Source organism: Oryctolagus cuniculus, chromosome 7 (genome assembly GCF_051225735.1).
Source record: "Oryctolagus cuniculus isolate XC-2025 breed Fujian yellow rabbit chromosome 7, ASM5122573v1, whole genome shotgun sequence".
NCBI lineage: Eukaryota > Metazoa > Chordata > Mammalia > Lagomorpha > Leporidae > Oryctolagus > Oryctolagus cuniculus.
In genome coordinates, this window is record NC_142873.1 from 51,170,708 (window position 1) to 51,186,602 (window position 15,895).

General features: G+C 40.6%; 1 protein-coding gene across 37 annotated transcripts in view; it reads left to right on the top strand.

Annotated features, from left to right (window-relative positions):
- The window catches only part of PDE4DIP (phosphodiesterase 4D interacting protein), a 236,454-nt gene that overhangs the window by 156,805 nt on the left and 63,754 nt on the right, over positions 1–15,895 (top strand). For 24 of the 37 annotated variants that reach the window (XR_518132.5, XR_011390486.2, XR_016210706.1 and 21 more), the window contains 11 exons: positions 6,166–6,297; positions 7,393–7,512; positions 7,730–7,822; positions 7,930–8,142; positions 10,011–10,169; positions 11,001–11,114; positions 11,289–11,426; positions 12,116–12,295; positions 13,234–13,428; positions 14,589–14,756; positions 15,313–15,394. Coding sequence is in view for 30 of the 37 variants with exons in the window: in XM_008264566.5 (XP_008262788.4) it covers positions 6,166–6,297; positions 7,393–7,512; positions 7,730–7,822; positions 7,930–8,142; positions 10,011–10,169; positions 11,001–11,114; positions 11,289–11,426; positions 12,116–12,295; positions 13,234–13,428; positions 14,589–14,756; positions 15,313–15,394 (1,594 nt within the window). In the remaining 7 variants the exon portion in view is untranslated. Of the gene's footprint in view, positions 1–5,453; positions 5,517–6,165; positions 6,298–7,392; positions 7,513–7,729; positions 7,823–7,929; positions 8,143–9,992; positions 10,170–11,000; positions 11,115–11,288; positions 11,427–12,115; positions 12,296–13,233; positions 13,429–14,588; positions 14,757–15,312; positions 15,395–15,895 lie in introns of those variants that run through there. The other 13 variants (XR_016210704.1, XR_016210705.1, XM_089300082.1 and 10 more) reach the window with 3 other exon arrangements.

A 15,895-nucleotide genomic window follows, 5' to 3' on the forward strand; every position in this document is an offset into this window, starting at 1 on the left:
TCTTAAGTGAAGCCTCATGGCTAAGTTTGGGCCTTACAGTATTTCTGTGACCCGACATAAATGTTAACAAATCAAATATCATGTTCTTGTATTAGGATCTAAAAGTAGACTGAGCAGGGTGGGAGGGAAATAAGTTGTTTTCCCCTCACAGATATAGCCAGTATTATAGAACATTATGGGCATTTTCTTCCATATTTAATTAAAAATACTCTTTTTGAGTGCCTGGAATTTTGGAATTGGTAAAACTTTTTAAAGATCATCTCATGTTATCACTCATTGTAGAGATATGGAAAGCTTATGGTTTCAGTATCTTAGTCCTTGCAGAGTCAAAAATTGCTGTTTTCGGCCAAGACCTTTAAATTCTGTACAGTAAAGTACAGTGCTTCCGGTATATTGGCTTTTAAGCCAGGAGCTCTCTTTATATACCTCAGGGATTCCAGGAGGATTCTTGAGAGGTTTTTGTCAAGGAAATTGTCATCCAAGTGAGCACAAGTGGGCACTGTGTCCTGAGGTTGGACCCTGTCCTTCACTAAGGTTGGACAGTAGAGCTCTGACATAGTGTATGCTCTTTCTGCTCTCACCTGGCTTCTGTCCTCTTTGTGGAATAATAAAACAGGAGGAGGAGGGAGAAATAGTATTCAGCTCCAAGAAATGTGGTGTTTCAGTCCTGTGCGGTTTCCTGTAATAATTAGTATGTGAGGTAGAAAATAGATAAATTGGGTTCAGTGTTTTTGTAAATAAGGTGTGCATTTTATTTTGGATACCTGATCTGTTCTTTAAGTCTGGTTGACTTTTAAGCTCCTTAAGGGCTGCTGTGCTTTCAGGCAAAACCAGAGCTAAGTGGGACAAAGGCAGACTGGTTTTTGTCTGTTTCTCTGCACAAATATTGAAAGGATAGAAATAAGTAAATTCCTTTCAGCTCTCTTTTTAGTTTGTAGAGAGAAGAAAACATGAAAGAAAAATTCTTTAGTTAAATTCTACTTACATAAGAAGAAAACCTATTATGCTAGAGAGTGAGATGGTTCTGTTAGGTCCTTTTGAGTCCTTTGTTTAATCCTCCACTTACCCCATTGTACGCACTATTAAATATCAACATCAGAATCCTTCCTGATTGCCTCTTATTTTTCTTTATTTTTTTCCCCTCTCCTTCCTTCCTCTCCTCTCCTCTCCTCTCCTCTCCTCTCCTCTCCTCTCCTCTCCTCTCCTCTCCTCTCCTCCCCTCCCCTCCCCTCCCCTCCCCTCCCCTCCCTTCCCCTCCCCTCTCCTCTCTATATTAATAATAGCAACCATGAAGTTCTCCTACTTTCTCATTTTCTGCTATTATACAAAATTATTTATCATTGATAGTTTCCTTCTTTACTGTTTGGCTTTGGTTCAGAAAAGCTATAATAAGGAGATGTATGGTCTTTTAGTGAACAGCAATTTAGAGAGCCCTGGCCTGTGTGCTTTTCCCTTCGTTCTAAATTCAAAGAGTAGATCCTTGCTTCAATCCTTGTGATGCTAAGAGCTGTTGTTTGTGGCAATGGTAAATTTATCCCACTCATAGCTTAGCTGTGCTAAGTAGATCAAGCCCTTTGGAAGGTGTTGACATTAGATGCTGACCAAAGATTAGTTCTAATTTTATGCTAGTTGGTAGTTCTTGTCTGTCTCTTAATATTAACAATAAGATAAAAAAATTATAGCAGTTGGGGCCTATGACTCACTGTTGTGAGGACTAGAAGGTGCCACGAAAAATACTGTTTATGCAGAAGTTCTAAATAACTGCATTTTAGCCCAAGGTTTTACATTAAGCAACAGTGGCCTCAGAAGCCGTGCTCATGTCTGATGCTGGAAAGCATTTGTGTAAACTCGGAGCCAAAAGTGACTTCATTTAAAACTGTATTATTAAGGATCTGTTTGTCTACGGAGTAAGACTGATTCCGCCAAATCAAGTATTACTGATTTTTGGCCCTTTAAAATCTTTGTAGGAGTGATTGGTTTCTGTCCTTGGCACTTCACAAGGATTGACTGTGAGTTGTTGACCCAGGGGAACTTGCTAAGTGCTCTTTGGCAGCCTGTTATCTGAAAGGATATTTTTCTGAGAAGTAAAATTGCAAATTATTACAAATAAACAAGAAGCTTTCAGCTTTTAAGTTAATAGATTAGATTAATAGAATTAGGGGTTTCTTATGATTATTCATGGCAAGATGGGTTCAGATAAGATCTAGATTCATTATATACTTTTCTGTGGCATTCTTTGGCTTTAAAATTTCTGTTTTATATGTGCACATATATTTTTCTTTCTTTTTTCTTATTTGTAAGAGCCACTGAAGGGTTAGAACCTTAGACTGAGAATTAGGAGACAGCCTTACTTGTGTTTATGTTTTTTTTTTTTTATTCTTGTTCATGAAACAAAAGCTTTGGGTCCCTATAATATTTTTGGCATTGAAGGGGGCAATGGGTTGATAGAAATAAAAGATACATTACTGTGCATTCAGTTTAATTGGATCCTTTTCCTGACTTCCTAAGTAACCTTGGACAACTTAGTTGCCATCTGCAAGTTTCCATTTTCTTGTATGTAAAATGGGATCAGATCAGATAGTTAGTTGATAAAATTTCTTTCAAAGTTCTAAGATCTTTTGTTTTAAAGTGAATACATATGACCACCTTCCCTACCATTTTAATCTTGCAGCTATTTTCTTTAACTCTGTTACAGTTTAAATTCCAAAAATGTCTTATAGTAGATGTTATTGGAAAGTTGTTTTACCCTGAGGAAGTAAAAAGCCAAATTTTATAGAGAATATTTTATCATTATATACATGATAATTTTTTTAATAAATTAGAATTGTTATAAATATCTATGGAATTATAACCTCCCCCATGTTGTGACACAATTCATGCTGCTTCAGGGGAAGACTCCTTGTTGTAACCCACAACAACAAAGACTTTTATTTTTTAAGATTTATTTATTTGAAAGGCAGAGTTACAGACAGAGAGGAAGAAGACAGAGAAAGGTCTTCCATCTGCTGGTTCACTCCTGCCTCCGTAGTGGCAGGAGCTGGGCCAATTCGAAGCCAGGAGCCAGGGGCTTCTTTCAGGTCTCCCATGTAGGTGCAGGGGCCCAAGGACTTGGGTCATCTCCTATTGCTTTCCCAGGCCACAGCAGAGAGCTGGGTTGGAAGTGGAGCGGCCGGGACTTGAACTGGCACCCATATGGGATGTCAGAACTGCAGGCAGTGGCTTTACTCGCTTTGCCACAGCACTGGCCCTAAAAACAAAGATCTTGACATTGTTTTTTCTAAGAGTCCTTCTTGTTTCTCTTTTTCTGTTTGTCCACCATCCAGTCCCCCAGCCGTAGCTGTGATTCCACAATGTGTTCAGGTCTTTCCATTTCTCTCCCCTGCACTGTAATCCTAGCCCTGTTATCCCTCACTTGTGTGACTGCAGCAGCCTCCTTGCCCTTCTCTGCATTTCTACTGGTGCTCCCCAGCAATCCATTCACCACTAAGCCAAGAAGAATGATCTTTTGAACATCTGATTATGATTACTCTTCTGTTATGCACACCGTAGCCCACTCTCAATTCAATTAGAATGAAATCCGAGTTCATTAACTCTGCTGTCCAAAGCCACATGTGACCTGGGTGCTGTCTACCTATATACCTCATGGTATTACACTTTTCTTTGCCCATTGTTCTCTGGTCCTGTGCTGTCCATAAGCTAGCCACTATCCTTAGGTGGCCATAGAACACTGGAAATACAGCTAGTCTGAATCAAGATATGCCGTGTCAAACGTGCCTCGAATTTTAAAGTCTTCATCTGAAAAAATTATGTAAAATATCTAAACAATGTTTATATTGATTCCATGCTTATGATATTTTGTATATATTGGGTTAAAGTATTAAATTTATTTTTTAAGTTCTTTTTTTTTTTTTTTTTTACTTTCTCCAATGAAATGATTAGAAAGTTAAAAGTTCCATATGTGGCTCACATTATGTTTCTGTTGGAAAGCACCACCCTAGCCACATGGGCCATCCTCTTTCCCAGACTCACGCTCTGCTGATCTTCTGTAGGACTGGCTCCTTTTCATTCAGATCTCTATTTAAATGCTGCCTCACAGAGACCTTCCCTGACTAATTTAATCACCTGGCTGCCAACTCTCTGTCCTGCTTTCCTGTTTTACTAGAGGGGTTTGTCACTGTCTGCTATTTTGTATATTTCTTTATTATATAGCTCCCCATTCCAACCCCTGAAAATATAAGTTTCAAGGGAACAGGGACTTGGTTGCTCCAATACAGTACTCCATTTCTAGGTAATGGTATCGTTTGGAAGTCAGTGTTTTGTATGCACTAGCCCTACATTTTCCTCTCTCTTTTCTCTTCTTAGAATGGCTTTCCTCATCCACCATAGCCTCCTGTAAAGATCCTCTCCAGATTAAATTTTGTGTCCCCCAAGAAGCCTTTCCTATACTTCTTTTGAAATGAGTGTTTTTCTTCTCTATTTTCATGATATTACTACTTCCTCAGTAGACTGAGATGGTTTGGAGCCAGGGCGATGTGTTAGTCAACACTGAATTTCTCACATGCTGCTGCACATGTTACAGCAGTTATTGATGCTAGGAAGTTTCATAAGTAGTACTAGAGGAATAGGAAATATTTTTCTTCTAAACTCTGTATTTCCAGTCACTTGCTTGCAGGAAGAGTTTTAAAATATCTTGTGATTCCCCTGTCTGGAAGGTGATAAAGGGTGAAAGTGTAAAAGAAAAAATGAATAGCAGCTGTCCCCCCCCCCCCCCCCGCCCCCTTTCCTAATTGGATTGCTGATTGGAGTGGAAGAAGGTATGGTGAGAGGAGGTGAAATTTAATGCCACAGTGAGTTCCTTAAATTTTATTTTAATATCCTTGGCTTATGATGATTATTAAGTTCAATAAGTTTATCTTAGTCTGATTGTCTTAGTGAATTGATATTCTTATAAAAAGCCCCACCTTCCCTGACCGCTGTGGATTATTTATCCAGACATGTGCTATAAATCTATCTTTAAATAGGCATATGTTTTACATTTAAGTCTTTTTCCTTTTTATTTTGGAATGATTCAGGTATACAGGGAGGTTGCAAGAGAAATACAAAGAACCACCCTTACTAGGTTTACCAGTAGCTAATATTTTGCCACGCTTGCTTTATCCCGCTCTTTCTGTTTAGGCATGTTGCTATTATTTTTTAGAATCTTGGAACCATTTGGGAATTAGTTGCAGCTATAATAGCCTTTACCCTAGATACTTAAACATGTATTTCCTAAGGACAAGGATATCTCTTACACAACTGCAATGAAATCACCAAACTGAGGATATTAATACTGGTAAAATGCTATTGTCTAATACAGAGTCCATATTCAAAATCTGCCATTTTTTTCCAGTAATGTGAACAGGCATGTTTTAAGAAAGGTTAATTGGAATATTATACTTCCTCTCTTAGGAATGATGTGTTTGCTTAGTCTTTCCGATTCCCTGATGCAAAATGGATAAAGCAAATATTTGACTATTGTAAGCATTTTCTTTTGTAACTCCCTCCCTTCTCTTTAAACACTGAAGTATTTGCTGAGTGAATACGTATATTTGTGTGGGTGGGTAGGGGAGGGCAGGGAGGGAAGGGGAGGGACAGGGCATAGTAAGGATGGAATGGAATTGGTGCTCTTTTTTTTTTTTTTTTAACACTATTTTTTCCCAAAGATGTATTTATTTGAAAGGCAGAGGTTTATATATATAGAGAGAGAGAGAGATCCTGGGAGAGACAGACAGATTTTCCATCTGCTAGTTTACTCCCCAAATGGCTGCAACAGCTGGGGCTGGGCCAGGCTGAAGCTGGGAGCCTTGAACTCCATCAGGTGTCCCACATGGGAGGCAGGGGCTCAAGTACTTGGACCATTTTCTGCTGCTTTCTGAGGCACATCAGCAGGGAGCTGTGAACAACCAGTGCTTATATGGGATGCCAGCATTGCATAACCACAAGGCTGGCACCAGAGTTGTTGCTCTAATAAGGAACAGGACTGTCTTCAGGAAACCTTGTAGCTATTTCACACAACAGCTCCAATCTTCCAGGTCTCTGGCAAAAGATGCCTCACACATTTGAATATGAAGATAGCATTTATTGTTGGCTTCATTTAATTCAACTTGTCTCACTACTTCTTCTTAGCCCATGTCTGAAGAGTTACTCAAACAACAAAAGATGAATTCAAATGAGACCACTACAACTCAGCAATCTGTACCTGATTCCCACTTGGCAGAACTCCAAGAAAAAATCCAACAAACAGAGGCCACCAACAAGGTATGATGAATTCTATGCCCTTGGAGATCACCTGGATTTTCTGAGATTGTGCTGGCTCTAGCTTGAGCCTGTTAACCTGGATAGGACGTGGGAGATGAATTCTGTGGACTCCTAGTGCTCTAGGGAATATTTCACTTAAAGGTATAGGCTTCCGTCCCTCCATCCCTTCCTTCCATCCTTCCTTTATTTATTTACTTGAAAGACAGAGTTACACAGAGAAAGGAGGGGCAGAGAGAGAAAGAGGTCTTCCATCTTCTGGTTCACTCCTCAATTGGCCGCAAACGGCTAGACCCGCGCCAATCCGAAGCCAGGAGCCAGGAGCTTCTTCCAGGTCTCCCACATGGGGGCAGGGGCCCAAGGACTTGGGCCATCTTCTACTGCTTTCCTAGGCCATAGCAGAGAGCTGGATTGCAAGTGGAGGAGCTGGGACTCAAACTGGTGCCCATATGGGATGCTGGCACTACAGGCGGCGACTTTTACCTGTTACGCCACAGCGCCGGCCTCTCCCTTTCTTTCTTATCTAGATTTTACTTGCTCTATACAGACCACAATTTCTGGTGTGCCTTTTAGGTGTATGATTATAACTTGTGTTATAATAAGTCTTTAACTGTAAAAGGTGCCTGGACAGGAAGTTTGTGCTTTTTGGTTTAGCTTAACTTCTTACCCTTTTATGGCCCATGGATTTAAAAATGTTTTCTGAGAAGAAAATTGCTACAGTATGGGATGCCAAACTTCTGGCCTGGTGTGCCATTGTAGCTTCCTGTTCTGTGCTGGACAGCAGATGCTCCTTGGTCCATGTTTAAGGGTCCCACAGTAACTCTTGTGGATAAGTGCCCGAAATGACAGACATCAGAGTGTAAACAGCGTGTGAGAACTGAGGCAACTGTGTCTTAAAGCACGTATTTCATTTTCCCTGCAGCTTTCTTTTGCTTAGTGAGTTAGGACCTTATCAGTTACTGTATATGGAAAAAACTAAACAACATGATTTCTCCCAAGGAATTATTTAAACCCTTGGTTTGAGGAAGACTTTATGATTGCATTTGTGGTTAAAATAAATCATTGACCTAAAAAGCTAATTTTCTTTGCTGAATTCAGATTCTTCAGGAGAAACTGAATGAAATGAGCTGTGAACTAAAGTCTGCTCAGGAGTCATCACAGAAGCAAGATGGTACCATTCAAAGCCTCAAGGAAACTCTGAAAAGCAGGGAAAATGAGGTAAAGTACTTAGCAATCAAGGACCTTTGAGGAACTGATTTGTCCCATTCAAATGGACAGATATTTCATATTTTGTAGAAATGGGTGTTGTCAAACTAACCCATTTTAGAAATTCTAGCGTAATCTAAATTGGTATTTTGGAATAGTTCTGTAGCAGGCAAGATAATGGAGTTTATACTCATTTTTCTACCATGTTGAATACTCCTCTCATTTTCAGACTGAGGAGCTGTACCAGGTGATTGAAGGTCAAAATGACACAATGGCCAAGCTTCGAGAAATGCTGCACCAAAGCCAGCTCGGACAGCTTCAAGTATGTGAGGGTCACATGGGACAGGAGAGACTGCTGTTCTTGGTTCCGGCCTTGACTTTGTCTTTATTGTCTCCTCCCTGTGACTATGGTTTCTCCTATCCTTTCAGAGCTCAGAGGGTGCTGCTCCGGCTCAGCAACAGGTGGCTCTGCTTGATCTTCAGAGTGCCCTGTTCTGCAGCCAGCTTGAAATACAGAAGCTCCAGAGAGCGGTGCGACAGAAAGAACGCCAGCTGACCGACGCCAAGCGGTGTGTGCAGTTCGTAGAGGCTGCGGCACAAGAGAGAGAGCGGCAGAAAGAGGCTTCTTGGAAACATAACCAGGTAAATCATTAGCCATTTTGTAGCCCTGAACGCTGACTTTGCCCTGATAATAACTTTTTAGCAGGACAGTTGGTGCTGAACCCTTGAGTCGATTACTTAACCTAAGTAATTCAGTTCAGCATTGGTTGTCCCCGTGACCCGATGCCAGGCATTAGGCTGTGTTCTCGAAATGTAGGGGTGAATATCACAGGCTCCTTCCCATAAAGTCATAATTAATGTGAGAGACAATCGTATAAACAGAATCTCAGTGTGGTAAATGCTGAAGGGGGTGTCTGTGTGGTCCTGTAGGGGTCCCTAGGAGGCCAAGGAAAGAAGTCAGGGAATGCTTCATGAAAGAGAGAATAGCCAAGGTTAATCCTGAAGGTTGGATAAAAGTCAGCTAAACGAAAGGTGAGAAAGAACCTAGGCCAAAGGGATGCATGCACAATTCTAGTGGTTCCTTTCCCTTGCTAGCGTAGAGCTTCTGCTGGCTTTTTTTTTTTTTTAAGATTTCAAATATCTTTTTTTTTTTTTTTTTTTTTTGACAGAGTGGACAGTGAGAGAGAGACGAGAGAAAGGTCTTCCTTTACCGTTGGTTCACCCTCCAATGGCCACTGTGGCCAGTGCCCTGCGGCCGGTGCACCGCACTGATCCAAAGCCAGGAGCCAGGTGCATCTCCTGGTCTCCCATGGGGTGCAGGGCCCAAGCACTCGGGCCATCCTCCACTGTACTCCCGGGCCACAGCAGAGAGCTGGACTGGAAGAGGGGCAACCGGGACAGAATCCGGCACCCCGACCGGGACTAGAACCCTGTGTGCCAGCGCCACAGGCGGAGGATTCGCCTATTGAGTCGCGGCGCCGGCCTCTTTTTTTTTTTTTTTAAGATTTATTTTAAGTATTTGAAAGACAGAGTTACAAAGGGAGGAAGGGAGAGAGAGAGAGAGAAAGAGAGATTTTCCATCTGTTTTCTACTTTCCAAATGGCCACAATGGTTGGAGCTGGCCCAGGCAGAAGCCAGGAGCCAGGAGCTTCTTCCAGGTCTCCTGGGTGAGTGCAGGGGCCCAAGCACTTGGGTCATTTCCACTACTTTCCCTGGCTCATAAGCAGGGAGCTGAATTAGAAGTGGAGCAGCTGGACTTGAAGCGGCACCCATATGGGATGCTGGCACAGCAGACGGCAGCTTAACCTATTATGCCACAATGCCCACCCCTAAAGATCTTTTTTGTAGTGTAACTTTTTGTAAGCTCTTTAACATTTAGATTTAAAAATGTAGTTTTTGAAGAATCTCTGTGGTTTGGTAGTTTGGAGGTTAACTATTAGCCCTGAATTTCCATTAAAAATATTAAAATTTCAGATATCTTGGCAGGGTTGGGGTTGCTGGTAGAGGGGATGGAATAATTCTTAACTTTTAAAATTTACCTAAATCACACATTTTCTTAAACGTTGTTGAATTGATAATTATTTGGGGACCATTTAAAGGAGCAGATGTTTAAAAGAATACTGATTTTATTATTAGAAAGATATTGTATATTGCAGACTAAGAAAGGTGAGTGATAGTCTTCATGAGGGTGATAGACGTATTCTGTCCTGTCCTTGAGCTTATTGTAAAGATTCCAGGCTTATAATGAGACAGATTCCTGCTTAGTGGCTGTATACATCTGTCTTCTTTAAATAAACTGAAAAAAAGTATTGAACCATACTCCATCCACGGTTTTCACAATATTCCACATCTTATTCATGTACTGTATAATATTCCTATAGCAGCTTTCAGCATAGCATTTTCTGCTACTTTATATTTCATTCTATGTACCTTGAAAGCTTTAAGACCTTCATAGCTATGACCATGTGAACATTTTAGACGGCTTTGAAAAGGGAATATGTTTAATTCAGGAATTGCGGAAAGCCTTACAGCAGCTTCAGGGAGAATTGCAGAATAAAAGCCAACAGCTTCGGACCCTGGAGATTGAAAAATACAGTGAGATTCGAAGCCAGGAACAAAACATCCAGCACCTAAACCATAGTCTGAGTCACAAAGATCAGCTGCTGCAGGTAAGTGTCTGTGATTTCAACCTAAACTGGGGCTCATAGCGCTCCGAAATTCCTTTCCATAATCTCAAGATATTAATCCACTTGCATTGAGTACCTGCTACATGTAGAATACAGAATGGGAGGAATCAGGAGGGTTTGAAATAAACAGAAAATAGTTTTGTGAATCAAGATGCTGATCAGTAAATCTGAGGAACAGTACACATAGGCTTGAAAAGACTGAAGCAGTAAGTATTCAGCAGGTAGTTAGTATGGACCACTGTGAGTCAGGTGCAGTACCAGCTTTTGCCGTTGCTCTCAGTCAGTGAAGACCCCTGTACGGAAACTTCCAGAGTAGTTTAGGTGATGGATTGAAAGTTTTAGGGGACAACAGGGCGCTGAGAGAAGAGTGATCAGTTCTTCCATCTACTCTAAGCTTCAGTCACACTGAATCCTTTACATTTCCTTGAGTGCACAACTTTTTCAGATATGTGTATGTTGTGCATAATTTTTTTCTCTGACAGATAGACTCCCACCACCTCTTCACTTGGGAAATCCTCAGCGCTTGTTATCTCCTTGGTGCAGTCTTTACTGACCCCTTCAGGCAGAGCTGGGCAATACAGCCTGTGTTCCCCAGCATGTATGTTGTAAAAAGGTTACAATTCGATATGTATGCTCTATGTTGTAGAATATTCACACTGTATGTGTCTGATATTTCAGCTACACATGTTCCATTTGAGGAGAGTGATCACATTTTTTTTAAAACTCTGAATAACTAACAAATTACTTAGCAAAGTAGGAATTCAGTTGATATTGGGTAAATGAATCAAGGAAAATATTTTTTGGTCTCTTTAGGAATTTCAGGAGCTCTTACAGTACCGAGAGAACTCAGACAAAACCCTTGAAACAAATGAGCTGTTGCTTGAGAAGCTTCGGCAACGAATACAAGATAGAGCTGTTGCTCTAGAGGTGCGTATCTCACTGCTGTAGATCGCTCTGTCACTAAGGTACCACAGAGGTGTGCGACAACTTAATTTGCTTGTTTTGGGCATTGGTTTCCCACCATTTGTATTCTGAATCTTACTGAGTAAAGGCAGTCAGCACATGAGTTACAGAGCGTTAGAAGCCTTCCTCTCCTTACAGCGGGCTATCGATGAAAAGTTCTGTGCTCTAGAGGAAAAAGAGAAAGAACTGCGCCAGCTGCACCTTGCTGTGAGGGAGCGAGACCATGACCTAGAGCGGCTGCGTGGCGTCCTCTCCGCTAACGAAGCTACCATGCAGGTACGAGCAAATCTCCCCCTTGAACTCCGTAAGCCTGGAGCATCAGCCTCTCCCACCACTTGCTTATAAGGAAGAGTACACAAACAACCCAACGTAGCAGTCATTAGTTCTGTTGTTGTAGATTAGAAAGTAAGAAGTTTTGGCACATCAGCTTTCTTTTTTGTTATGAACTTTGTGGGGTGGGGCAGTAAATATTGACTTATATTTACATGGTTCTAATTTACTCCCAATCTTGTCTACACACACACACACGTGCACATACATACAAGCATTGACAAGGCATGACTGTTATATTGTGTTTTACTCATTAGTATTAATTATATGTCCATAGATTGCCATAATTGGGGCCTTTATTAATGTTTACTGTGGACTTTTCTTGCAGACTCATTGTAGAGCTTAAGTATCTAACTCTCTTTCACTGGTCCCCTACTTTCTCTGTAGCATCATGAAGTTCTTCCAGAAAACTGTATTTGTGTATGAGTAGTATTTGTCTCTCCACAAATAAGAGTTTCTAAAAACAAAAAATTAATGAGCATGGCACTGTTAGATGATATCTAAGTTTCCTCCTCTTGCAACAGAGCTGCTAGGCAATAATTTGGGAGATACTTGAACATGGATCTGATTGCTTATTTATCTTGAGGAGTGTGGGCTGCCCCTTTGACTGACGGTTGCTTTTTCTGTTACTGTAGAGTATGGAGAGTCTCCTGAGGGCCAAAGGCCTGGAAGTGGAACAGTTAACTGCTACCTGTCAGAACCTCCAGTGGCTGAAAGAAGAAATGGAAGCGAAATTCAGCCATTGGCAGAAAGAACAAGAGAGCATTATTCAGCAGTTACAGACATCTTTACATGACAGGAACAAAGAAGTGGAGGCAAGGCTTCAGTTAACCTAAAGTTGGTTTAGGGATGACATAGTCTCAGCCTTGAATTAGGACTCTTGAGATCTGGGAGGCCAGCAACCTCCATCTTTAATTTCATTATGTGCCTGGGCAAGCCATTGACTTTCACTGGGAGTGTTTTGTTCACATGTATAAGCCAAAAATGACAATTATCTTTCTCAAAGAAAGAGAACTAATGAGATCTGAATTAATGTGAGAATTAATGAGATCTGAAAAATACACCTACAATATTATTGCTAACCTTTACTAATTAGAGTATACTGATGCTGGATCAGGCACTGCTTTAAGAACTTAATGGCCGTTGGTGTACTGCTCCTCATAAGACTGTGAGGGACATGCCCTTGTCCGCATTTTATAGACAAGAAAGTCGGCTTCTGAAGTTAAGTAACTTGTTCAAGGTAACACAGCTCATTAAGTGGCAGAGCCAGCATTCAGCCCAGGCGGTTTGGCGCCGCAGTTTTAATCATCATGTGTTAGCTCTCAGGGTAGAAATGGGAACTGCATAATCATGCTCATAAATATAGTGCTCATTATTCCTTTTCAGTTTATTTCGTGCTTCCTCTACAAAGTGATCCTGGGGAGAAAATAAGTGAAATAAATGAACTGAGTGTACATTATTAATTAGTGTTGATCGTTTTGTACTCTGAGCAAATAGGAAAAGGACTTATTTCAGAAAACAATAGTAAGTTGCCATGATAGGGATTTTACTGTGTTGTTAGCATTCACTCACTGAACATATATTTACAGCCTTCTGTGTCACAGGACTGTGATAGATTTTGGGAAACAAAAATGAATAAAACAAGAATCTCACAGCTCTTTATTCAGCAATAGGTTTATATAAACCCCTTAATATGTGGTAGAGATATGTAGTAGTCTTCTTCTGGATACTTACGTTGTCGCTTCTGTATTAGGATCTCAGTGCAACATTGCTCTGCAAACTTGGACCAGGGCAAAGTGAAATAGCTGAGGAGCTGTGCCAGCGTCTGCAGCGAAAGGAAAGGATGCTACAGGACCTCCTAAGCGATCGGAACAAACAAGTGGTAGAACATGAAATGGAGATTCAGAGCCTGCTTCAGTCCATGAGCACCAGGGAGCAGGAAAGCCAAGTAAGGGCTATTGCACGTATCAGAAAAGTGTCCCTTTGTGCATATGTGGTCTGTAAATAGGATGCCCTTGAAACTTACAACATGTATCTATCATTGCACAGTCAATTCTGTCAGTTTCTTTCCTTCATTTTATTAACCGGACTACAGCTTTACACTAAGCATCAAAGTGTGAAACATTTGTTGAGCACTCTATATTTGGAAGGGTGTCTACATGGTACATACATCCAATAACTTTATCATATGCACATATAGTGTGCTGTCTTAGAAAACTGTGAGGTTTAAAATGAAAGAAACAGGCTGTGGTGATTTTGAGGTCTGATTCCTATGATCATGTGGTATGATTGAAATAGTTATGTAATTGATTCATTTAGTCACTACTCTGTTGAGTACCTACTATGTGCCAGATACTGCTCTAGTGCTTGGGATTCAGTACCAAGTAAATTTGACCTTAAGAAACTTACATTCCAACTGGGGAGGAGAAAGAAAGAGATAGAGACAAAAAGAAGGAAAGATTTGAGATGTATCAGAAAATGGTAAGTACTTGCAAAAAATTAAACACAGCAAAGGGAATTAGGTGTAGAGTATACATTGCTGCTACCCCACCCCAAGTTTTATTGAGTTGTAATTGACAAATAAAAATTGTATATATTCAAGGTATACAGCATGATGCTTTGATATATGTATCTCTTGTGAAATGATTGCTAAAATCAAATTAATTACCGCATTTGTCACGACCCATAGTTAATATTGTGCATGTGAATGTGTGGGTTGGTGGGTGAGGGGGATGAGGACATGTAAGATCTACTCCTTTCGCACATTTTCAATAAATCATCCAGCAGTATTAACTATAGTCGATAGAATTTACTCATTTTATAATTGAAAGTTTATGTCCTTTGACCAATGAAGTTGCTATGTTAGATAGTATATACAAAGAAGACAAATCTGATAAGGTAACATCTAGCAAAGTCCTGGAAGGAGCAAACCACATGAATGTTTGGGTAAAGAGGGGTTCAGGCTGAAGGAACAACTACAGGGAAACTATTGCTTAGGGCCCTAGTGGCTTTTTAATAAGCAGTTGGCTTTTAAGAAATAACTCTAGAATACAAATTTTGTTTTACTAAAGTATCTTTTTAATGCTATTTTGGATTTTCTCTTATTAGGCTGCTGCAGAGAAGATGGTGCAAGCGCTAATGGAAAGGAATTCAGAATTACAGGCCCTGCGCCAGTACCTAGGAGGGAAAGACTTCATGGCGTCCCAAGCCCTCGTCGCTCACCAACAGGCTGAAGTCACCTCAATTGGCCCTGCTCTTGGAGAGCAGACTGATCAAGTAAGAATTATAGACGTCTATAGATTATCATGCTGATTCTTTCCTTTTTTTATATTTGAGGTATAAAGTTTGATAATTCTTTATATATACTTATATATAAAATTTGGACCCAGGTCCACATTAGTTAAGTATAAAATTTTGTTTCATAAAAGGACCTTCTCTTTATATATTATATAATATATGTATGTATAATTTGAGAGACAGAGTTCCCATCACCCTCCAAAGGCCCACAATGACCTCTGGCTGGCCAAAGCCTAGAGCCAAGGACTCAATCCAGGTCTCCCACATGAGGGTCAGGAACTCAATTACTGGAGCCATCGCTGCTACCTCTAGGGGTTTGTGTTAGCAGGAAGAAAGTCAGGAGTTGGAGGTAGGCATCAAATCCAGGCATTCCATTGAGGAACATGGACATCATATCTGGCATCTTAACTGCGAGGCCAAACACCCACTCCAGCTTGTTAACTGTAATACCAAATTGTGTGAGAAATTTTAAGACCTGTCATTGTGATCGTAGTTCCTGCATCTTCCTGAATCTTCTGACTCTTCCAATTTTTAGGGTTCATTACAAATACTCTCCAGAGATGACAGTACTTCATTGACTGCCAAAGAGGATGCCAGCATACCCAGGTCCACATTAGGTAAGTATAAAATTTTGTTTCATGAAAGGACCTTCTCTTTTTTCCTTCTGTGTCTTAGTACTAATAGTTTGGCCAACACTCCCTTTTTTCTCTTACCTTAATGGAAAAGAATGTTTAGATTTCCCTGAAAGGCTGAAGGCACATCTGTTCGAAAGAGCTACCCTTATTCTATCCATAACCCAGAGGGTATGTCTCTGGGTTCACAGTTTGCCCCAGGGAAATCCATCCTGGTTTTCCTTTTCAGATAGCTTTGCAGGGATTCAAAAATTCTGGAGGTAGTGCTTCCAAATCTGTACATCAGTGCTTTGGAACTGTCACCTTCTCCTGTGTATCTTTCAGGGATAGGGCTACTCACTGTAACTTGACATCATCTACATTAAAAATATTGGGAGGGGTAGATAGTACACATTACTTGCCAACCTCAGTTCCAGCTCTCTAAAGAACCAAATTCTATGTCTTGTGGGTACAGAACTCAAATGGATACCTTGGATTGAAACCTCT